Source organism: Scomber japonicus, chromosome 3 (assembly GCF_027409825.1).
Source record: "Scomber japonicus isolate fScoJap1 chromosome 3, fScoJap1.pri, whole genome shotgun sequence".
NCBI classification, from domain to species: Eukaryota; Metazoa; Chordata; class Actinopteri; order Scombriformes; family Scombridae; genus Scomber; species Scomber japonicus.
The window spans coordinates 32,696,852-32,719,087 of record NC_070580.1 but is presented as its reverse complement, the minus strand read 5'-3'; the positions used below and the strand labels follow the sequence as shown (position 1 = coordinate 32,719,087).

The window sequence follows — 22,236 nt, the reverse complement described above, 5'->3', positions numbered from 1 at the left end:
ATCTTCTGTGTGTTTAAAAAAGTATGAAGATGTTCTGGAGAAAAACAGAAGATTTGTCTCTTTTAACTTCACATTCACTGTTGTCTTACTCAGACTTTACTCTTCATCATCATCATCATCATCATCAGGTAGTAAAAAAAGGGAGCCATCTAAGCTTTAAGTTTCATCTGAAGTCTGTTTGCAGGCAGCTGAAGTGATAACAGGCCCGCCGGTAGTGTGAAGTTTAATGTACCACAAGATGAAACACTTGATAAAACACGTCACAAGTAAATGAAGCAAACATTAATAAAGTGGTGGAAAAAGTGAGAAACAGAGACAACAAAGTGATTTTTAGGATTTCAAAATAAGGGGTTACTTCCTCTATTTCATAGGTGCCAAACTCATTCCACAAAGGGCCATGTGGCTGCAGGTTTTCATTCCAACCAAGCAGGAGCACACCAGGCTCGACTCATTTAATCAGCTGAACTCACTCTTCAGTCAGCTGATTGGTGTGCATGTCTGCTCCTGCTTGGTTGGAATGAAAACCTGCAGCCACATGGCCCTTTGTGGAATGAGTTTGACATGCCTGCTCTATTTTCCCCACAATAAAAGGAGATCAGTTTGAACACAATTATAAATAATAATATGTGAGAGAGAGCTAGAAATCAGGAATAAACAAAGGTGGCATTTTTGGTGTTTAAAGAGGACTAGATTTTCAAAATAAAACCTCAAAATCTGCACGAGTGACGGTGCTTTAATCTAAAACGCTGTCCAAGGACGGAGCTGCAGGATGAACTCCGAAGGCGTCAAAAAAAAGTTTGAGCGCTCCAGACGACGAAAGAAGAGAAAGAAGGAGAGCGATGTTTAGTTTAGTTCTTTGTCTCACATGGCAGCAGCTTGTGTCTGACATGAATGTTGTGAGTTGAAACCGTTACGAGGCACAGCGTCTGCGTGTGTGTGTGTGTGTGTGTGTGCCGACGTATCGAGAGTCTTTTATCCTCCTCAAGTTTGTGTTTGTTCCCTTTGAGGATAAGTGAGAGCTCCAGTTTCCAGTTTTTCCTCCGTCCTGGTGGAGGCGGGCCAGCCAGGTGGGATGTGTATTATGTGTGTTAGTGTGTGTGAGTGTGTGTGTAGCTGAGTGTGTGTGTGTGTGTGTGTGTGTGTGTGTGTGTTTTATTTAAGAACTAGCGTAGCCTCAGAGCCGTCTTTCCTCTTGAGGTACAGTCCATAAGTGAGATGATGCTCTCTCCTCAAGAAGGCGTAGAAATAATCCGACACCAGCAGAATCTGAGGAGGAAATAAAATATTAGACACTGATGATGAGCAAAAAATGAATTAAATTTAATGAATTAAAGAAAGAAATCACTGCACACCTGAGTAATGGCAGGCGTGTAGAAGGAAAGAGCAATTGTTGTTTGTTTTATAATTACTCCCTCATTGAAAAATTAAAAAAAATCTATGACTATACAAATGTTTAAGGTAGTTTAAGGTGAATACTGGACCACAATTGGCTTCAAAATAGTTGTAACTGAGATCTGCATGAGCCCATTTTGTCATAGTCGACTAATCTTTGGGTTTAACCGACAACTAATCGAATATTCGTTGCATGCCGACTAGGGCTGGGCAATTAATCGAAAAATAATTGAGACCGACAGAAACTCTAATCGACTTAATCTTGCTCATGTCAATTAATGGTGGTGTTCACTGTTGCCATGACAGCAAAGGTTGCATATCTTTAAGGAGTTTGAAAACTTGTCTCCAGCGATCATTTTAACCCAAACCATGATCTTTACATATTTCTAATCAAGTAAACTAGACATTAACCACAGCGTCACACCTTAAAACATCTCCCTAAAGATCCTCATGTGTGAGGGCAGCAGTGGGAAATACTAAACTAAAGAAACTGTGAAAATACATCATTGTTCATCAAGGGTGGAGATAATCGTTCATTAATCGTAATCAAAGTTAAAAGTTCAATTAATCCTGATTTTGATTTTTGCCATAATCGCCCAGCTCTAATGCCGAAATTTACAAGAGCTAAACAGATAATAGCTCAAAAATAACTTTCAATATTCATAACTAACAAGCTTTAACTGCACAAATGTGTATTAATTAAAATGATAATCAGCCTTCATTTCTTTACACAAACACATTCATTAAAAGATAAATCTTACAGGCTTACAGACCAGGGTTATTATAGTTAACGAAAACTAAGACTAAAACTAAAACTAGCGGTGAAAAAATAATTTAGTTAACTGAAATTAAAATAAAAACTACAATGAACCATGTAAAACTAACTAAAACTAAACTGAATATACTACTGTATGACCTACTGATAGATAAGAGTCAATGTATAGTGATGAGGACTGATGGGAACATTTGTGTGATGCAACTAAAAGGGAAAAATCCCACAAATTTGAAAGTTCATCTTCATGGTTAAACCCTATTTGGTGTCACACATTCTTTCATCCTTTTCAGCTTCTACAAGTCAAGGCTTTCTCTTAATACCTGAAAAACTAAGACTAAAACTAAATAAAAACTAAACTAAAACTAGTCAAACTGAAAAACTAAATAAAAAATAAAAACTAAAGAAAATTTAAAAACTATAATAACCTTGTTACAGACCCCTAAAAATATAACAGCGTATATTTTTTCCTCCCCGTCATAAACAACGCTGAGCATTTCCTTTACAATCACGTTAGCAATGAGACGTCTGTTCCAGACGTTGACGTACTAGTTTGGTGATTAGCGTCAGGTCCGTCTCCCTTAGCAACCGTCCCAGCAGACAGCAGCTTTCTGTCCGTGTGAAACCGCGATAGCTCAATTCTGCTCCACGTATTTCACTCTTGACAACATTATCCTTTACTTTCTGGAAGTTTTTAAACCACGCTGGACTTTTGTGTGTCTTCGTCTGCATCACGTTCCCTCCAGTTAGCTAGCTAGCAGGCTAACTGACAAGCTAGCAGGCTAACTGACAAGCTAGCAGGCGAACTTACAAGCTAGCAGGCTAACTTACTACCGAGTCAAAGTAGCTGTGGGCAGCAGTAAAAATTCACTGTCAGACCATGTGTCAGACTAGACTTCTGCACAAGGTGGAGGTGGTTTACAGAAGCTTAGAGCTCCTCCTAGTGGCTGAAACTGAACATTGCTCTCCAGTAGCTGTTAATAAAGCCTTCCTACGAGACTACACAGCTCAACTCTTCATTTAAATTGTTCATCCCTAGTTGTGATATCATAAATCAAGCTTGTAGGTAAACGCTAGTGATGGGCATCATTTAAACAATTACGATACCAGTACCAATCCAAGTACCCTTAAAGTGATACTGATACCAACTGACTACTTCATTTGATACCCATCATGTGAATATAAGCATTAAATTGCATAAAATGCCTGCACCCCTCCACATCTAAATGAATAGATTTTTACACAAATGCATTTTGAAAGTCCATACAAATAGTCATATTTTGTAGCTCTGGGTGCAAAAAGGATCGATCGCAGATATCGTTTGACGGGATATGTTTTGATACTATTTGGTATCGATTTATTTCGGTCGATACTTTAAAAAGGTATTGAGTACCGATACCCAGCTCTAGTAAACGCTGAAACATTTAAATATCAGTTCTTTACGTCTTTGGAAATTAGAAATATGGAAGATGAGGAGGGGGAGAGTTGTTATAGATGAGTCTCTAAATACAAGATTAACTATTAGTAAACCGTCGTTCGTACCTGTGCCACGTTGAACAGCAGCGTGATGGCGTAGTAGAAGTTGGAGTTGGCGCTGCCGGCGTAGATCCAGAGGTGCCAGAGAACCGGAAACAGAGCCGAGCAGGCGAGAAGGACGCAGGACACCAAGAAGATGTTCCTCAAGACTGGAGAGAGAGAGGGAGGGTAAGTTTTATCTTCTTATTTGATTTTATATCGTCTGTTTCTTGTCTTTTTAATCTCTTTTTAAAAAAACCTAATTTAGTCTAGCTTTTATTAAACTTCATCTCTTTTATTTAATTTTACTTTTGTTGTATTTTTTAATCTATTATACCTTTAACTTATTTTTTACTTTAACTTTTAATAAACTCTTATTTTCTCTTAATCTTATGATTTTATCTTATTTATTTTGCTTTATTCTTTTTTTTAAAAACATTTTTATCTCTTTAGTATTTATTTAACTTTATATTGCATCACTTATTTTCTCTTATTTTTATTATTTATTTATTTTCTTATTTATTTTACTTTTTTTTACATTTATCACTTATTTTTATTTATTTTACTTTTTAAAACACTTTTATCACTTATTTGCTCTTATTTTTATTTAATTTTTTTGTCTTCTTTATTTTTTTGTCTTCTTTATTTTACCTTTATTTTACATTTGTATCATTATTATTTTCTCATCTCACTTTTTTTAAATTCTTTTTTCTTTGTCTTTATTCCTTTATCGTTTTTTCTTCCTTTCCTTCATGTTATTTTATTCAATTATCAGTTTGTCAATTAACTGTGAAGCACTTTGAACCACATTAACCTGAATGAAAAGCTTCTGATTGATTGATTAATTGTTATCTCTGCTCAAATACTGATAAACTTGATAACTTCAGTTTTTTTGGTTAAACAAGAAAAGATCACAACAGATGATAACAAACCTTCTCTTAAATAAAACGTTCACTTTTATGGTGTGAATGTGTCGTCTGTGTGTTTTCTACACTCACATCTGTGCAGGTGACTCCACACAGGCAGGAAGGACATGTAGAGAGCGATGTCTCCCACAGTAGGGTAAGATTTAAAGATGGAGATCACTGCTAACTGCATGAAGATCAGAAACACCGGATGCTCCCTGTAACACACACACACACACACACACACACACACACACACACACACACACACACACACACACACACACACACACACACACACACACACACACACACACACACACACACACACACACACACAGAGTGATAAGACACATGTAAACACTTATTCTGGAGGAGAGGCGGCTCACATGTTGGAGATGGAGGGAAAGAAAAAAAACCACATCCTTTAATTTCAATCTAATTTTCTAGGGTAATTGGAGGTTTTTAATGAATTCATTTTTAATTTATGAGAACGTTGGTTTAGTTGGTAAGCGTCTACTTATCATATTTGGGTTCATAGTTGCTAATTGGAAAAAAGGTCTTAACCCTTTGTAGGACACACCAAGTGCTATTTAAAAAAATCATTTCTTTGCTTTTGCTTCCTCTGTGAGACCATGACAACATAAAACATGTATTTTGTTTCTCATTGACCCTAAATGTGATGTTTTACAGCCTCTACAGATTCATTCAGACCTCATTTGTTCTAAACTTTGTTTATCATTTGTTCTTTAACATGTTAGAGACTCATTCTGTTACAGCTTCATAAATGTCTCCAGCAGGATCTCTGATGTCAGCAGTGATTTGTGTTATTCTTCATTTATACACTAAAGCACAACCTGTATCTATAGCAACCATAGAACAACCTGTATCTATAGCAACCATAGAACAGCCTGTATCTATAGCAACCATAGAACACAACCTGTATCTATAGCAACCATAGAATAACCTGTATCTATAGCAACCATAGAACAGCCTGTATCTATAGCAACCATAGAACACAACCTGTATCTATAGCAACCATAGAACAACCTGTATCTATAGCAACCATAGAACAACCTGATGGTCTGTCTGTGCATTACATACCTCAAGTGGTACAAGTGGTAAAGATTGACCTAAAAAAGTTAAATGGGTTCAATAGAACACTTCACATTAGCTTTTATATAACTACATTTGTTCCAAATTGGACCAACGTCTCTATTAAATACCTGAAAATTACTCTAAGAATATAATTAAAAACCTTTTCATTAACTTATTGGAGATTGTTCGAAGATGTTTGCGAGTGTAAGAAAAGAAAGCGTGGTGGTCTTACTTGAGTTTGACGGACAGAGGAATGGTGTAGAAGAAGACGTTGATCTGGAAGACGCAGAGGAAGAAGAGGCGGAAGTGTTCAAACATCTCGGCGAAGAAATACCAGAAGAGGCCGATGTTTGGGGTCAGGTCTGGTACCGAGAGACTGGAATGAGGAGGAGAAAACAGAGTCACAAAACTGAGTATTATATCACTTTTCTGCCTTTAAATTCTACAGACTGCTCCTTTAAAGCTCACATGAAGCCGTAGACGGAGGGAACGTAGTCAAAGGAGCCGAGCAGGAAGAAGGAGAGGCAGATGATGACACACAGACTTCCCAGATACATGAAGGCGTACTGAGCGATGAACCACCAGAAGCTCACCCGCCGGAAGTTCACAGGGATGTACTGACGCTGGAGAGAGAGAGAGAGAGAGAGAGAGAGAGAGAGAGAGAGAGAGAGAGAGAGAGAGAGAGAGAGACAGAGAGAGAGAGAGAGAGATGGAGAGTGATGGAGAGTGAGAGAGAGTGAGAGTCCAGTCCTGTGCAGCTTAATTAAATACAAACGTGAACATGTGCAGGCTGCTGGATTACTGAAGGTATTTTAAACAATACAACTTGTACAAAAATAAAAGTTGTGCAGGTCCTTTAGTAGCTGATAATGTCATAAAAACCCTCATAACTCAATAAACAACTTAATAGAACCTGATGATGTCATAAAGTACATTTTTATTTATATGCAAATCAAAAACCAACCTGCATCAGATAGAGCAGTGCGGGAGCGCAGAGAGTCAGAGGATAGATGGACTGATATGTGGCCAAAGCCAAAAATATAGCGCTCAGCAAAACACTTCCTGCAAAAAAAAAAAAAAAAAAAAATTAAAAACCAATCAATCAAAATCATCATTTATTCTGTTACATGGTTGTTACTGGAACTGAACCTTTTATCGTAGAGAGGATGAAGAAGGCGATGACGGCGTTATTCAGACCGCAGGTGGACTTGGCGACGCAGGACAGGATGGTGAACGGGTTCAACAAGTAACTGGGAGAAACGGATAGGAGAAAAGTTAAAAAACAAAGACAATAAAAAGCTACGATGAGTTTCCTTCACAAGCCTTTACAGAGAAACCATTTTAAAAAGGGAAATAAAGGATTTCCAACAGTATAAGAAGCATTGTTACAACAAAGAAATACTGCTTATTTCATATTTGTGTTCAGTGTTTTCCAGGAGTGTGTTGAGACAAGATACCAAAATAAAAGCTGTGTTTGAAGCAGGCTTTATGCCGATTTGATCGGCTATATCAGATCGGCCGATATTTAGCATTTTATGCAATAATTGGCCTTCCTCAGTTCCTTCCTTCCTTCCTTCCCTCCCTCCTTACTCCTTTCCTTCCTCTCTTCCTTCCTCCTTTCCTTCCTTCTCTCCTTACTTCCTTCCTCTTTTCTTCCCTCCTTCCCTACTCCTTTCCTTCCTCATTCCTTCCTCATCCCTTCCTTCCTTCCTTCCTCCTGTCCTTCCTTGACCTGAGGATAACAGGAGGGTTAATTTTCCGATCCGATCAATGTCGTCATGTTGAAACTTTTTACAGATGCTCCCGTTGCATAGATTGCAGATGGTTTGTGTTTTATCTCATTTACTCCAAAGAAGTTCCACACCACCGACATGTTTGTTTGAATCCGACGGACAATAAAGTTTTTTTGAATCTTGAATCATGAGCTGTCGGATTCAAACCAACATGTGGGTGTTGTGGGGCAGACAGATAAAACACAAACTATTTAACAATGTGCAACACTAAAGAACCTCGTTGGGAAGCATCTGCAAAATGTTTCAACACCTCAAATGTACCTGGATAGGGAACACGAGGAGGAGAAGCCGAGTTTAAGAAACGGAGCATGGACAAAGAAGACGTGATCGGATCGGTGATCGGCCCCAAACATCCTGATGGTGTAAAGCCTAGTCTGAAGGTTGTTGATACTCACAACATGGCGACCTTCAGAGGGATGTAGAGCATCTCTGTCGGGCTTCTGATGAGCTCGTGACAGTCGTGAGGGAAACGGTCCGCTTCCAACAAATACTTCTGCTTCCTGAACTGAAACAGTAACATCAAATATGTCACAACGCTTTATATACATACACACACACACACACACACACACACACACACACACACACACACACACACACACACACATACACACACACACACACACACACACACACACACACACACACACACACACACACACACACACACACACACACACACACACACACACACACACACACACACACACACACACACACACACACTATAACACAACAACACACTGCATATTAAAGTTTCAGGTTGTTTAACCTTCCTCTCGTCCTCCCGGGTCAAATTGACCCCGTCTGTTTTGACTGTTCCTTCCTTCCTTCTGTCCTTCTTTCCTTCATTCTGTCCTTCTTTCCTTCCCTCCTTCCTTCCTTCCTTCTGTCCATCTTTCCTCCCTTCCTTCCTTCCTCCCTCCATTCCTTCCTTTCCTCCCTCCCTCCCTCCTACTTTCCTTCCTCCCTCCCTTCTCCCTTCCTCCCTCCTACCTTCATTTCCTTCCTTCTTTCCTTCCCTCCCTCCGTCCCTCCTTCCTTCCTTCCTTCCTTCCTTCCTTCCTTCCTTCCTCCCTCCCTCCCTCCCTCCCTCCCTCCCTCCCTCCCTCCCTTTTTCCTTCCCTCCCTCCTTTCCTTCCTTCCTTCCTTCCTTCCTCCCTCCTTACTCCTTTCCTTCCTTCCTTCCTTCCTCCCTCCTTTCTTTCCTGTCCTTCCTTCCTTGACCTGAGGACAACAGGAGGGTTAAACAAACAATAATTCAGAGCCAGATTAGAAGATAATGAGGATAAATTACTGTATCTGTATCGTGTTACAGCTTTAATGTGTATTGATTTTTAAGTTTTTTAAAATCCAAATAAGATGCTGGAAGTGTTTTCTGTTTTCTCACCACTTGTTTGTTGTAGTCTTTCACTGCGAGGTAAAGCGCCACAGCAGTCATTACATCAGCTAGCTACGAAGACACAGAGAGACGGAGAATAAACACACTTATTCAGATCAGTGACAGGCTGGAAGTCTTCATCACAACATGCAGAGCTTTAACATCACACTGAATCCTCCTTTTATATTCAGAAGAGAAAAAAAACAAGATGCTTAAAATGTCATTTCAGTCTAAACCAGAGGTGTCAAACTCATTTTAGTTCAAGGGCCACATACAGACCAATTTGATTTCATATGGACCGGACCAATAAAAGGATGGAAGGGAGGAAGGAAGGAAACAAGGATGGAAAGAAGGGAAAAGTGATAGGAAGGAAAGAAAGGAGGGAAGGAAAGACAAAAGGAAGGAAGGGAGGAAGGGAGGAAGGAAGGAAGGAAGGAAGGAAGGAAGGAAGGAAGGAAGGAAGGGAAGGAATGACGGAAGGAAACAAGGATGGAAAGAAGGGAAAAGTGATAGGAAGGAAAGAAAGGAGGGAAGGAAAGACAAAAGGAAGGAAGGAAGAAAAGACAAAAGGAAGGAAGGAAGGAAGGAAGGAATGACGGAAGGAAACAAGGATGGAAAGAAGGGAAAAGTGATAGGAAGGAAAGAAAGGAGGGAAGGAAAGACAAAAAGAAGGAAGGAAGGGAGGAAAGAAGGGCAAGGGAAGAAAGGAAAAGAAGACAGGAAGGGAAGTAAAAATGGAAGGAGGGAAGGGAAGGAATGACAGAAGGAAAGAAGGAGGGATGAAAGGAAGGAAGGAAGGGAGGAAGGAAACAAGGATGGAAAGAAGGGAAAAGTGATAGGAAGGAAAGAAAGGAGGGAAGGAAAGAAAAGGAAGGAAGGAAGGAAGGAAGGAAGGGCAAGGGAAGAAAGGAAAAGAAGACAGGAAGTAAAGATGGAAGGAAGGAAGGGAAGGAATGACGGAAGGAAAGAAGGAGGGTTGAAAGGAAGGAAGGAAGGATGGAAGGAAGGAAGGAAGGATGGAAGGAAGGAAGGGCAAGGGAAGGAAAGGAAAAGAAGATGAAGGAAAGTTGGAAGGAAGGAAGGAAGGAAGGACAGAGGGAAGTAAACAAAGAAGGAAGTAAGTAAGAAAGGGAGGAAGGACAGATGACAGGAGGGAAGGAAGGAAAAGAAGACAAGAAGGAAAGTGGGCCGGATTGGACACCTTGGCGGGCCGGTTCTGGCCCACGGGCCTCATGTTTGACACCCCTGGTCTAAACCTTTAGGATGTTTGTGATGTTTCTACTCACCATAAATGTGATCTCTGCATAGTCCACCAAAAAGTGGAAGAGGTAGATGATGAGAGGAGTCTGCAGAGGAAGAGAAAGAAGGAAGGACGATTAGCGGATCGGAGCAGAAACATAATGTCGAGTTTTAAAATGAAAGTGAGAGAAGCCGTGTTTCATAATATTATGTTGCAATAGTTTAGCTACTATTAAATTAGGAAATCATGTTAAGCCTCGTGTAAATTCTTCTATAATGATGCTAATATATATATATGTCTGTTCTGATCTTTCCTTCCTTCCTTATGTCCTTCTTTCCTTTCCTTTCCTTCCTCCCTTCTGTCCTTCTTTCCTGTCCTTCCCTCCTTCCTTCATTCCTTCTTTCCTTTCCTTCCTCCCTTCCTTCTGTCCTTCTTTCCTTTCCTGACCTTTCCTTCCTTCCTTCCTTCCTTCTGTCCTTTCCTTCCTTCTTTTCATTCTGTCCTTCCTTCCTTCTGTCCTTCTTTCCTTTCCTGACCTTTCCTTCCTCCCTTCCTTCCTTCTGTCCTTCTTTGCTTTCCTTTCCTTCCTCCCTTCCTTCTTTCCTTCCTTCATTCATTCCTTCCTTCTGTCCTTCCCTCCTCCCCCTTCCTTCCTTCCCTCCTTCCTCTCTCCATCCCTCCTTTCCTTCTTCCTCTCCTCTTTCATTCCCTCCTTCCTCCCTCTCCTTCCTTCTTCCTCCCTTCCTCTCTCCTTTCCTTTCCTTCCCTCCTTCCTCCCTCCATCCCTCCGTTCCTTCCTTCTTCCCTTCCTTCCTCCTCCCTTCCTTCTTCCTTCCTCCACTCCGTCCTTGACTCGAGGACAACAGGAGGGTTAATGTGGACTCCAGGAAGAATAGTCTTCATCTCTATTTTAGTGTTTAGTAGTTAGTTATTTATTTAGAGTGGAAGGTTTGAAACTAGTGAGCTACAATCTGCATCAATACTCAATCAGAAAACACAGATATATTTTTAGATTCAGTGTATATAGATGTAATGACTGTGCTGTGTGTGTGTGTGTGTGTGTGTGTGTGTGTGTGTGTGTGTGTGTGTGTGTGTGTGTCTCACCTCGTGGAAAACATCTCCAGAGTACGGTGAGACTCCTAAGTCAAGCAGAGCCAAACCTTCAACCACTGCAAACACACAGACAGAAACAGATCATGTACTGTTAATGAAAGGCTTTAAAAAAGAAGGAAAGACTCAAATTAAATGGTTTAAATCAACTCAGGCGGCATGTTTTTATCTATTAAATGTCAGAAAATACATATCTTGTTCACATAGTTTAGTGTAATACTTTAACTACATCAAGCTAATTATTGAAAAAGGATTATTAATGCAGAACTTTTACTTTTTTACATTGTTGTATTTGTACTTTTACTCTAATAAATGATCTTAATATTTCTTCCATCACTGTTTATAGATATTTCCTGCTTTAATTCATATTTCTGTAAGACTAATTAGATGAAACCCCCTTTAAAAAATGAACAGTAGAAGTGCAACCTCTCTCAAAATCTGACTCATTTGTGTTAAAAGTCAGCTTTTACATTATCATGCATGAGTACAGCATTTAAAATAAGTACTTAGTTCATTTTAATCTGTTTTTTAAGCCTCTAAAAGTCTGATCAGTGTTTCAGGTCGCTGCTGCAGCACAAAAACACAAAAAACAAGAAAATACGAATTAAAACTGATTTAAATCTTCTCTAATAGAAACATAGCTGCTATATTTAATTAATTACAGTATTATTAAGCTGTCTGAATGTGGGTGTAAGCATGTACGGCTGGGTTAATGTCTTTATACAACACAAACACAACTAATAACCAAATTTATCTACACAAAAAACAAGAAAATACGAATTAAAACTGATTTAAATCTTTCCTGATAGAAAGCTAGCTGCTAAATTTAATTACTTACAGTATTATGAAGCTGTCTGAGTGTGGATTTAAGCATGCACAGCTGTATTAAGCATGCACAGCTGCATTATGTTGCTGAACCGGTTCCTCATGATGCAGCCTGAGCAGAGGAGGCAGCAGCAGCTCCAGTCTGTAATAAAAGGCCCTAAAAAGCGTCTTAAACCCGGCTTACCTCTCTTCCAGGCGGTCAGAGGAGACACCACCTCCACCCGCTCCGAAATCACATCCACCAAACTGGATCTGAACAGAGCAGCGCGGATTGTGACGGCCACAATCACAAGCAGAGTCAAAGGAGCAGCCATCTTGACCAGGAAGCTCCTCTCTCTCTCTCCTCTCTGTGTGTCGCCGCCCTGAGAGGTGCATGCTGGGAAATGGAGTCCGCTGTCTTAAAGGGGAAACTACACAAAACACTACGCAAAAAATATATGAATAAATATGTTTATAATCGCTAATGTGGTGAAAAACGGAGACTATAAGTCAATATAATGAGAACATATCTCAAAATAATGAAATACTAATGATTTATATAAGATAAGTCTTTATTTTGAGCTCATACTAAGTCACTATTTTTAAATACGAAGTCAGTTTTGATAGTTTCTCATACTAAGTCATTATTTTGGAATAGTTTCTCATTATTTTTCGATTTTTTTTCTCATTATATGGAGATACTAAATCATTCTTTTGAGTTACTAAGTCATTATGTTGAGGCATTTTCACATTATTTTGACATATGAAGTCATTATAAAGTAATTTTTCTGAGTTACTGAATCATTATTTTGAGTTACTGTCCGTATTTTAAGATAGTAAGTCATTATTTTACATCACTAAATTACATTTTTTTAGTTACTAAGTCATTATTTTGTGACATTGATATTGACTCTCATTTTGTGAGTTATTAACAACCTTTTAATGTTTTATCCACAGGTCACAGAGTCAGTAGACAGAAACAGGGAGAACTCTGCAGAGAAAGCGGAACGTAAAGTCTGAGCTTGTGTTCACTGCCGGACTCTTTATGTGTTGGATCAAAACACAAATATGAAAACTCCATAAAGTTAGAATCAATACAGCAGTGATTAACTTCCGGTTATTAAAACAAAACTCACTCCTGGATGTGTTCATGGTTAAAAATAAAGTTTAGACGTTTATAACAGAAATATCCTGATTGAATAAAAGTTTCCAATAATAAATAGCGATAATATAACAAATGAATAAAAGAAGATGAATTAAACTGAAATGGGCATTAGAAAGCTCTGGAGAACCTTTGTTTCTAACATCAAGAGTTAATTGTTACACTCAATTTGCATCTTTCTGCTTTTTACTTGGATTATTGGTATATTTGTGTTCTTGCTGCTGTGTTAATATTTTATTATGATTGTGTACGCAGGTTCTTTTATTTTTTTGTAATTCACTTGTGTTGCTTTTTAACACCACAACAAATAAACCAACATGAACATGAACGTGAAGAATGGCTAGACAAAAACAACAACAAAATTCCTGACATAAAATATATAAATTAAAAGAAGAAAACAAACAAAACACAACCAGTGTACACAGGTTATTTTTATTTTATTTATATATATTTATTTGTTAGATAGGCTACTGCAGTGCACTTTTACTGGCACTTTTTGCACACCAGTGATTTTATTATTATGTATTACATATAAATACATTTGTTTTATAAGTCATACAACTTTAGGGTATTTTTAGTTATACTTTTTTTCTTTTTTTCTGTTGGATAGTTAGAGATGTGTTTCTATGTGATGTTACATGTGGCTTTGTTAAGTGCGGATGTAGCTGCTGTAAACCTGTGAAGGATCAATAAAGTATCTATCTATCTATCTATCTATCTATCTATCTATCTATCTATCTATCTATCTATCTATCTATCTATCTATCTATCTATCTATCTATCTATCTATCTATCCATCCATCCATCCATCCATCCATCCATCCATCCATCCATCCATCCATCCGTCATTAATAGACTATTACTCTGAAAAGCCGCAGACAAGAAGTACCTACCGTTGATGGCGTCTTTACGTCACGTCCCGACGTCATCACAACACCGCTCTGACTTTCGTTTTCCTTTCAGCAGCAACGGGACTAAATGTTGTTTCGGTTATAAATCAAGACACAGACTAAGTCATGGCCGGCCTGGAGGTGTTATACAGCTGCGTCTCCTCCGGCATCAGCTGCCCGCAGGACGCCGTCGTCTGCTTCATCCACTGGGAGATGATACAGAGCGGATACCGGTGCATCGGCTCCGGGGACGAGGTGAGCTCATGTGTTACGCTTTATCTGGTCACCGTGTTAGCTGATGACCGTCACGTAGCTGTTCCTCCTCAAAAAGAGCTGTTGTAGGTTCATCCTTTTTAAAAGTACATACTTATCTGTGTTTAGTATCTTAAGTTACACTAAGCATTTTATTTCTTCTTTTAATGTAGCTATTAATATGACAGAGGCACCAATTAACACGATCACCAATTAATCCGTAACACCAGTCGGCTAACATTAGATAACAGCACTATTTACAGTTAAAATACAGCAGTTTAACACTAAATTCATCATTTTCCAAACATTACATGAACATTAGCTGACGTATTACTTTGAAATATATGTCTATGTTAAAGATTAATGTGATATTTACTTTGAGAGTGGCCGTAGGAGGTATAATGTTTATGGATAGTCATAAACTGAGCTGGATTTACATTAAAATACCAGTCAATCAATACGCCGAATTAAAGAAAGGCACTTTAATATATATGTTAACTTGTTTGGTGTGTTTCTACTTTATGTTATATACCTTTATTGGTCAGGTCAAGTTAAATTAGAGAGTTTTTAAATGGTGTTTTGTACCATTACTCGCTGACTCACTGTGTACCCAGTTTAAGTTATTTAGCTCTAAGTCATTCAAATGTATTTATTTTTAATGTCACATAAACTAGTTGTTTTTAAGCTGATTTTTACACCAAACTCCAAAAACTGTCATTTCATATAAATTATTATTTTTATCGGTCATGTGTGCACACAAAGGCAGAAACAAGTATGTACTGTCCATAAACATGCAACACACATCCTATAACTACAAATAAACCAAATCAAACAATATAACCCACAAAAAATATCCACCAGCTGCACACGTTTGAAAAACAACAAAAAAGTCATGTCATTTTGTTTTATCATTATTCTCCTCCTCTCCTCTCCTCCTCTCCTTTCCTCTCATCTCCTGTCCTCTCCTCTCCTCTCCTCCTCTCCTCCTCTCCTCCTTTCTACTCCTCTCCTCTCCCCTCCTCTCCTCCTCTCCTCTCCACTCCTCTCCTCCTCATCTCCTCTCCTGTCCTCCTCTCCTCTCCTCTCCTGTCCTCCTCTCCTCCTCTCCTCCTCTCCTCCTCTCCTCTCCTCCTCTCCTCCTCCTCTCCTTTCCTCTCCTCTCCTCCTCCTCTCCTCTCCTTCTCCTCCTCTTCTCTCCTCTCCTCTCCTTTCCTCTCCTCTCCTCTCCTTCTCTCCTCTCCTTTCCTCCCCTCTCCTCTCCTCTCTTCTCCTCCTCTCCTCTGCTCCTCTCCTCCTCTCCTCCAGCCCCGCAGCAGTGATAAGAAGTCAGAGCTGCTGCCGTCCGACTGGAGCAGCAACAAGGAGCTCTACAGTCTGAGATATAAAGCCAAAGACGGAGACGTCCAGCTGCTGCTCAAAGCCATCTCTGTGGACTCCACGCTGATCTTCAACCTGATGGTAGAAACACAAACATCTCACCTCTTCACCACCAACCAGCCATCAGATATGCTTTAAAACTGGACTCCTTAGAGAACTGATTTGCTTTTTTTCTCACCTACAAACTAATTCAGGAATATCTTTATATCAAACATCCATTTCTACATTTGTTGAACACTTGCAGACAGATGTAAAGCTGTGTTTACTGATTCTTATTGAGGTTTAACATTATATTCTTATAGTCTAGAGGTAAAATAAGAATGTGAACATTCATAATAGCCACATATAATAAAAGATTAATTCATGAATCATTAACTAAAGGGGGTGAAAGGAGAAATGTGAGATGAGGTATTATAAAGGAAAACAAAGAAAATACAACAATAAAACAACTTTAAGATATATAATAAAAGATTCATAAGATATAATATATTAATTATTAAATAAATGGGGGTCAACCCAGAAATGTGAAAAGGCTGATATTGATCTTTCCTTTCTTTTTTTCCCCCGTGTGTGTGTGTGTGTGTGTGTGTGTGTGTGTGTGTGTGTGTGTGTGTGTATGTGTAGAACTCCAGCACGCAGCAGGTGTCGGACTTGACGGTGAACATCAGCGATCACGTGGACGCCGACCAGCTGCGAACATTTGACAGGTCAGTGTGTGTGTGTGTGTGTGTGTGTGTGTGTGTGTGTGTGTGATTCTTTTTGTCCATTGATCGTTTCAAGAAATAATTTTTACAATCACACTGAGAAAAAAGCTAATTAATAACTTAATAACTCACTTAGAGCCATTTATAAACCCTTTACTACAGCAGCCTTGTTGTGAAGTGGTACCTAATAATCTGATATTGTTTCCCAGCGTTTACAAGGACGCAGACGGTCTGTCGGAGAAGGTGAAGACTCAGCTGCTGCCCCCCCAGGACAGACCGAAGACGCAGAGGACAGAGACGAGGACTCGGAGGGAGCAGGAGGAAGAGGAGGAGCAGCGGAGACGAAGAGACAGAGAGGACAGCGACCCGCTCCGCATCCCCAACAGACATCCTCGCCAGCCGTGGTTAGTGACGACAGAACATTTAATCACATTAACTAAATATTTAATAGATTGTAAAAGTTATAACGGTGATTTTAAGGTAACTGCAGGTATGAAAAGAGATAAAAAGTATTAAAGAGAAAGGAAACGCCTTCACAGGATGTTAAAAAGTCTGTTGTCCTCGAGTCAAGGAAGGAAGGGAGAAAGAAGGAAGGAAAGGAGGGAGAGAGGGAGGAAGGGAGGACGACAGGAAAGAAGGAAGGGAGGAAGGATGGAAGGAATGGAGGGAGGGAGGAAGAATGGAGAGAGGAAGGAAGGAAGAAATCAGGAAAGGAGGAAGGATGGAAGGGAGGAAGGAATGAAGGAAAGGAGCATGGAAGCAAGGAAGGAAGGAAGAAGGAAGGAAGGAAGGAAGGAATGGAGGGAGTAAGGAAGGAAGGAAGGAAGAAAGGAAGGAAGGAAGGGAAGGAAAGACAGAAGGAAGGATGAAGGACAGAGGAAAGAAAGAAGGAGGGAGGAAGGACAGACGGAAGAAAGGGAGGAACAGTTAAAACAGACGGGGTCAATTTGACCCGGGAGGACGACAGGAAGGAAGTAATGTTGGTTATTATATGGGTCAATGATGTGATGCAACCAAGTGTCAATTGGTGTAACCAGTGTTTTTTAATAAAAATCTGATTATATATGCAGGAAAATAAATGTGAACTAAAATGTGGAATAAATATAATCCACTTTTAGAAACACAACAATATGTTTTTACACACATTTTACATAATTTGTTGCAAATTATTTAGAAAAAAATGTTATTTTTAGGATCTGTCCTGCTCAATATTAACAAAATGCTTTAAAATTTAAATGTAGAAATACTCCAAAAAAAATACAGACAAGCCGGGATTTTATCAAAAAGTTAAATTAATCTTCCTGTTTTCATCCTGAGTGAAAGATGTGAGTGACAGAGAAGACTACAAACACTACAAACAGGTGAAAGACTTGATTTTTAAATGGTTTTCCTGATTATGCGCATTCACACAGACCTGAATACACACACACACACACACACACACACACACACACATATGTTGTTCTAGGTCACTTTTGGGGACATTATATAGACTTACATTCATTTCCAGGAGACTTACCCAAACCTTAACAATCACCACTAAATCTATTTATAATCCTAATCTGAACCACTGACCCAAAAATCAGCCTTTTCTTCATTGGGTGAAAAAAGCTTTTGTCTCCTAATTGGACAAGTCGTCCCCAATTAACTGGTCTTTAGGCTTGAGATTTGTCCCCAAAAATAGCCTATGACACAATACACACACACACACACACACACACGTCTCTGGACATGCTGAGTTTGTGCCTTTATAGAAAGTCTAGACAGAGGAGCTGTTGGTCGACTACAACAGCAGAGAGTAAATGAGGGCAGAGCTCAGCGTGTGTGTGCGTGTGCGTGTGCGTGTGTGTGTGTGTGTGTGTGTGTGTGTGTGTGTGTGTGTGTGTGTGTGTGTGTGTCTGTGTGTGTATGATGGTTGGGGGGAGAGAGGCGGGGGTTTGCTACTGCAGTCTCCTCTATTCAATATTAACAACAGGGAGAGAGTCACAGAGCAAGTTTCATGCTGAAAGAGAGACTGTCGCCTCGTACTGTGTGTGCTGGTGTTGTCTGTCTGAGTGAGGAACAGCGTCAGGTTTATATTTAGATTCATTTTAGACGTTTTAGAGAGACGACATTTTGGTAAAGGGCTCTCCTCACTTTGGGACGGACCTTCAAAGACTTACGATTAAGGTTATAATTGGGTTTATGTTCAGTTTTAAGCAAGGAGGAAGGAAGGAAGGAAGGAAAGAGGGAAGGAAGGAAGGAAAGAGGGAAATATGGAAGGAAGGAAGGGAGGAAGAAAGGAAAAAGTAAAAGAAGGAAATATGGAAGGAAGAGGGAAGGAAGGAAAGATGGAAGGAAGGGAGGAAGGAAGGAAAGAGGGAAAGAAGGATATATGGAAGGAGGGAGGGAAGGAAGGAAGGAGGGAAGGTAAGATGGAAGGAAGGAAGGATGGGGAGGAAGAAAGGAAAGAGGGAAAGAAGGAGGGAAGGAAAGATGGAAGGAAGGAAGGGAGGAAGGAAGGAAGGAGGGAGGGAAGAGAAGGAAGGATGGAAAGAGGGAAAGAAGGAAATTAGGAAGGAAGGGAGGAAGGAAGGAAAGAGGGAAAGAAGGAAATTAGGAAGGAAGGGAGGAAGGAAGGAGGGAGGGAAGAGAAGCAAGGATGGAAAGAGGGAAAGAAGGAAATTAGGAAGGAAGGGAGGGAGGAAGGAAAGAGGGAAAGAAGTAAATTAGGAAGGAAGGGAGGAAGGAAGGAAAGAGGGAAAGAAGGAAGGAAGAATGAGGTGAGTCAGTAGTTCAGGATCCTCTCAGTGGTGTAGAGGTGAGGTCTGCCTCTCTGCGTCTCCGTAGGGGGTTCAGACAGTTTGATGACTGCTGTGGTTGTTGATGGAGTAAGGTCAGACCGTCGGCTAAGTGGACTCACAGGAGGTTAACGTCACTGACTCTCTACAGCAGCACCATCAATGTTTTATTGTTGCCGTGGTAACGACGTGTCAATCACAAAGGTAGTCACGCTCCGAAGCAAAAACAGTGCTCAGTGTTTGAGAGACCATGGTGGTTGGACCTCAGTCTGACCCTCTGCAGGGGACCGGGGCACATTTTTAAGTCTTGGTGAAGGAAGGAAGGAAGGAAGGAAGGAAAGAAAGAAAGAGGGAAGGATGGAAAGAGGGAAGGAAGAAAGGAGGGAAGGAAGGAAGGAAAGATGAAAGGAAGGAAGGAAGGAGGGAGGGAAGGAAGGAAGGAAAGATGAAAGGAAGGAAGAACACGGATTCTACTTATATGGGCATGAGGTGGGGCCGTGGGCGGAGCCATGAGCGGTGCGGGGAGGTTGCTATGGTAGCGAGGGCTGGATCTCGAGGACGACGTAGCCCCGCCCTAATGCATACCCTGCTTTATCATCAAATATAAAATCAGGGAGGCCAAAATGTCCCAAATGAACATCATACTGCATTGAAGAAGGCTTTAAACTAGCGATTGAGACCATAAACACATTTTGAAAATGTTTACTGAGGTTAGAAATCAAGTGAGAAGTTGGTGAATTCTCCATTGACTTGTATAGAGACGGTCGCCCCCTGGTGGCCTTTTGAGAGAATGCAGTTCTAAGTTACTTCCGTGTTGGCTTCATTTCAGAGGACCTGAACTCACCGCCTGGTTTCATCTCAATTATAGAATAATATTAAAATAAAAGTAGAGAAATGTGATGTAGCTTCCTACGACTGGCCAATCAGATCAGAGTGGGGGGGGGGGGGGGGGGTCTCTTAAAGAGACAGGAGCTAAAACGGCGTGTTAATAGACACAGGCTGAACTGAGCGGCTGCATAAATGACCAGTAGAAGATAAATAAGGAGTTTTTAACTGGAAATCATGTAAAGATATTCCAGTAGAGACACTGAATATTAATATAGAGCTGGAAATGTAAAGAATATGTCGTCTTTAAGGTTTAAGGTTAGTTTAAGGAGTGAAGGTCTTCAGAAGGATAGCAGTACAAACAGCTGTGTGTGTGTGTGTGTGTGTGTGTGTGTGTGTGTGTTTTCTCTCCTCTCTCCTTGTCTCATCTGGCCCCCCCATCCTCCCCTCCCTCCTCTCCTCCTCCCCCCGCCTGCTTAGCTGTGACCCGATCAGATGTGATGTGAGGTGATGTCAGCACTTTATCGACCTAGCTGCTGTCGCCTCCTTGTCCTCAGAGAGACAGACGGAGGAGAGAGAAAGAGAGACGAGAGGAGATCAAAACAGTGACAGATGGAGAGAGAAATCTGACTGCGATGAAAGTCGTAATAGGAGAAAAAGATAAGAAAAAAAAAGAGTGAAGAGGAAGGAGAGAGGAGGAGGAGGAGGAGGAGGAGGAGGAGGAGGAGGAGGAGGAGGGAGAGAGACATCCAGAGAGACGAGGAGACGAGGAATGATGAATGAGAAAGCAGAAACTGAGTCAGAGCTGCAGAAAGAGAGAGAGAGGAAGAGGAGCAGAGAGAGAGAGAGAGGAAGAGGAGGAAGAGGAGCAGAGAGAGAGAGGAAGAGGAGGAAGAGGAGCAGAGAGAGAGGAACTCCTTACTCCTTTCCTTCCTTCCTTCCTTCCCTCCTTCCTCCCTTCCTTCCTTCCTTCCTCCCTCCCTCCCTCCCTCCTTACTCCTTTCCTTCCTTCCTTCCTTCCTTCTTTCCTTCCTCCCTCCCTCCTTCCTCCTGTCCTTCCTTCTGTCCTTCCTTGACCGGAGGACAACAGGAGGGTTAAAGCTATAATATGTGTATTTTTTAAAGTATTAAATGTCGTAGTGATGAACCTACAGAGAATTATCAGAGACTCTTTACGGAGCTTTATAGTTGAGATTCAGCTCATTGTTTAACTGTGTGGAAGGAAGGAGGGAAATATGGAAGGAAGGAAGGAAGGAAGGAAGGAAAGAGGGAAATATGGAAGGAAGGGGGGAAGAGAAGGAAGGATGGAAAGAGGGAAGGAAGGAAGGAAGGAAGGAGGGAGGGAAGGGAGGAAGGAAGAAAAGAGGGACAGAAGGAAATATGGAAGGAAGGAAAGATGAAAGGAAGGAAGGAAGGAAGGAAGGAGGGAAGAGAAGGAAGGATGGAAAACAGTTTCAGCTCATTGTTTAGCTGTCTGGCTGCAATTTTACTGTTTTGGTTCACTCTCATCGCTCTATTTCAAAATAAAAGTCTCTGTCCACTTCCTGCTTCAGACACAGTTATCTGCAGACTAGCTGGTGAGCTTAGTGGAGCGTTTAGAGAGTAAGAACAGAGCTAAAACAGAGTGATAATATTAGACTTAAATGCTCTTTTCTGTTTCAGGCCCGACCCGATGGCGCCTCCCTTCGCTGCTGGAGGAGCAGATCTGGATCCTTTCGGGTGAGTCCGTCCTCCCTCGTCCCTCGTCATAAATCCTACAAATTACGGAAGTCATTTTCAGATATGTATTTAGGCATCAGTCTGGTTTTTTTTTTTTTTTTTGGTTTTAATCTGGGATTTGGGGATAAACAGTCGGTCTACACAGTGACACGCACAGACAGCAGTAGGATTACTGGCGAGCGTCCAGACTGACTCCCTCCGCCAGATAAATATGAAGCTCAAATACTCAGAGCAGGAGGAGGAGGAGGAGGAGGAGGAGGAGGAGGAGGAGGAGGAGCAGACGCTGAAAAAACTAAACACAGCCGAGCGACGGAGCAGTGGATCAGTCTGTGTTTAGTCAGTTAGGGGAGTCAAACTCTTCTTCATTCAACAGCCGCATACAGGACAATATGATCTGAGGAAGGAAGGAAGGAAGGAAAGAAAGAAAGAAATATGGAGGGAAGGAGGGAAATATGGAAGGAAGGTAGGAAGGAAGGAAGGAAGGAGGGAGGGAGGGAAAGAAAGATGGAAGGAGGGA

The 22,236-nt window shown here is 40.7% G+C and overlaps 2 protein-coding genes across 2 annotated transcripts in view; one reads left to right on the top strand and one right to left on the bottom strand.

The window, feature by feature from the left end:
* Positions 1 to 1,107: 1,107 nt before the first annotated feature.
* Positions 1,108 to 12,345, bottom strand: pigu (phosphatidylinositol glycan anchor biosynthesis, class U). Its single transcript, XM_053316709.1, has 12 exons — positions 12,216 to 12,345; positions 11,201 to 11,265; positions 10,143 to 10,202; positions 8,866 to 8,928; positions 7,871 to 7,980; positions 6,832 to 6,932; positions 6,647 to 6,744; positions 6,151 to 6,305; positions 5,915 to 6,058; positions 4,678 to 4,802; positions 3,707 to 3,849; positions 1,108 to 1,266 (listed from the first exon to the last, which is right to left on the bottom strand). Exons 1-12 carry the CDS (start codon positions 12,343 to 12,345, stop codon positions 1,153 to 1,155), a joined length of 1,308 nt encoding a protein of 435 aa, XP_053172684.1. The 3' UTR covers positions 1,108 to 1,152.
* A 1,738-nt stretch (positions 12,346 to 14,083) lies between these two features.
* Positions 14,084 to 22,236, top strand: part of psmf1 (proteasome inhibitor subunit 1) — an 11,998-nt gene continuing 3,845 nt past the window's right edge. Inside the window, exons 1-5 of the mRNA XM_053316714.1 lie at positions 14,084 to 14,317; positions 15,620 to 15,772; positions 16,316 to 16,398; positions 16,605 to 16,799; positions 21,663 to 21,719. Coding sequence (XP_053172689.1) covers positions 14,189 to 14,317; positions 15,620 to 15,772; positions 16,316 to 16,398; positions 16,605 to 16,799; positions 21,663 to 21,719 — 617 coding nt within the window. The 5' untranslated portion in view covers positions 14,084 to 14,188. The remainder of the gene's footprint in view (positions 14,318 to 15,619; positions 15,773 to 16,315; positions 16,399 to 16,604; positions 16,800 to 21,662; positions 21,720 to 22,236) is intronic.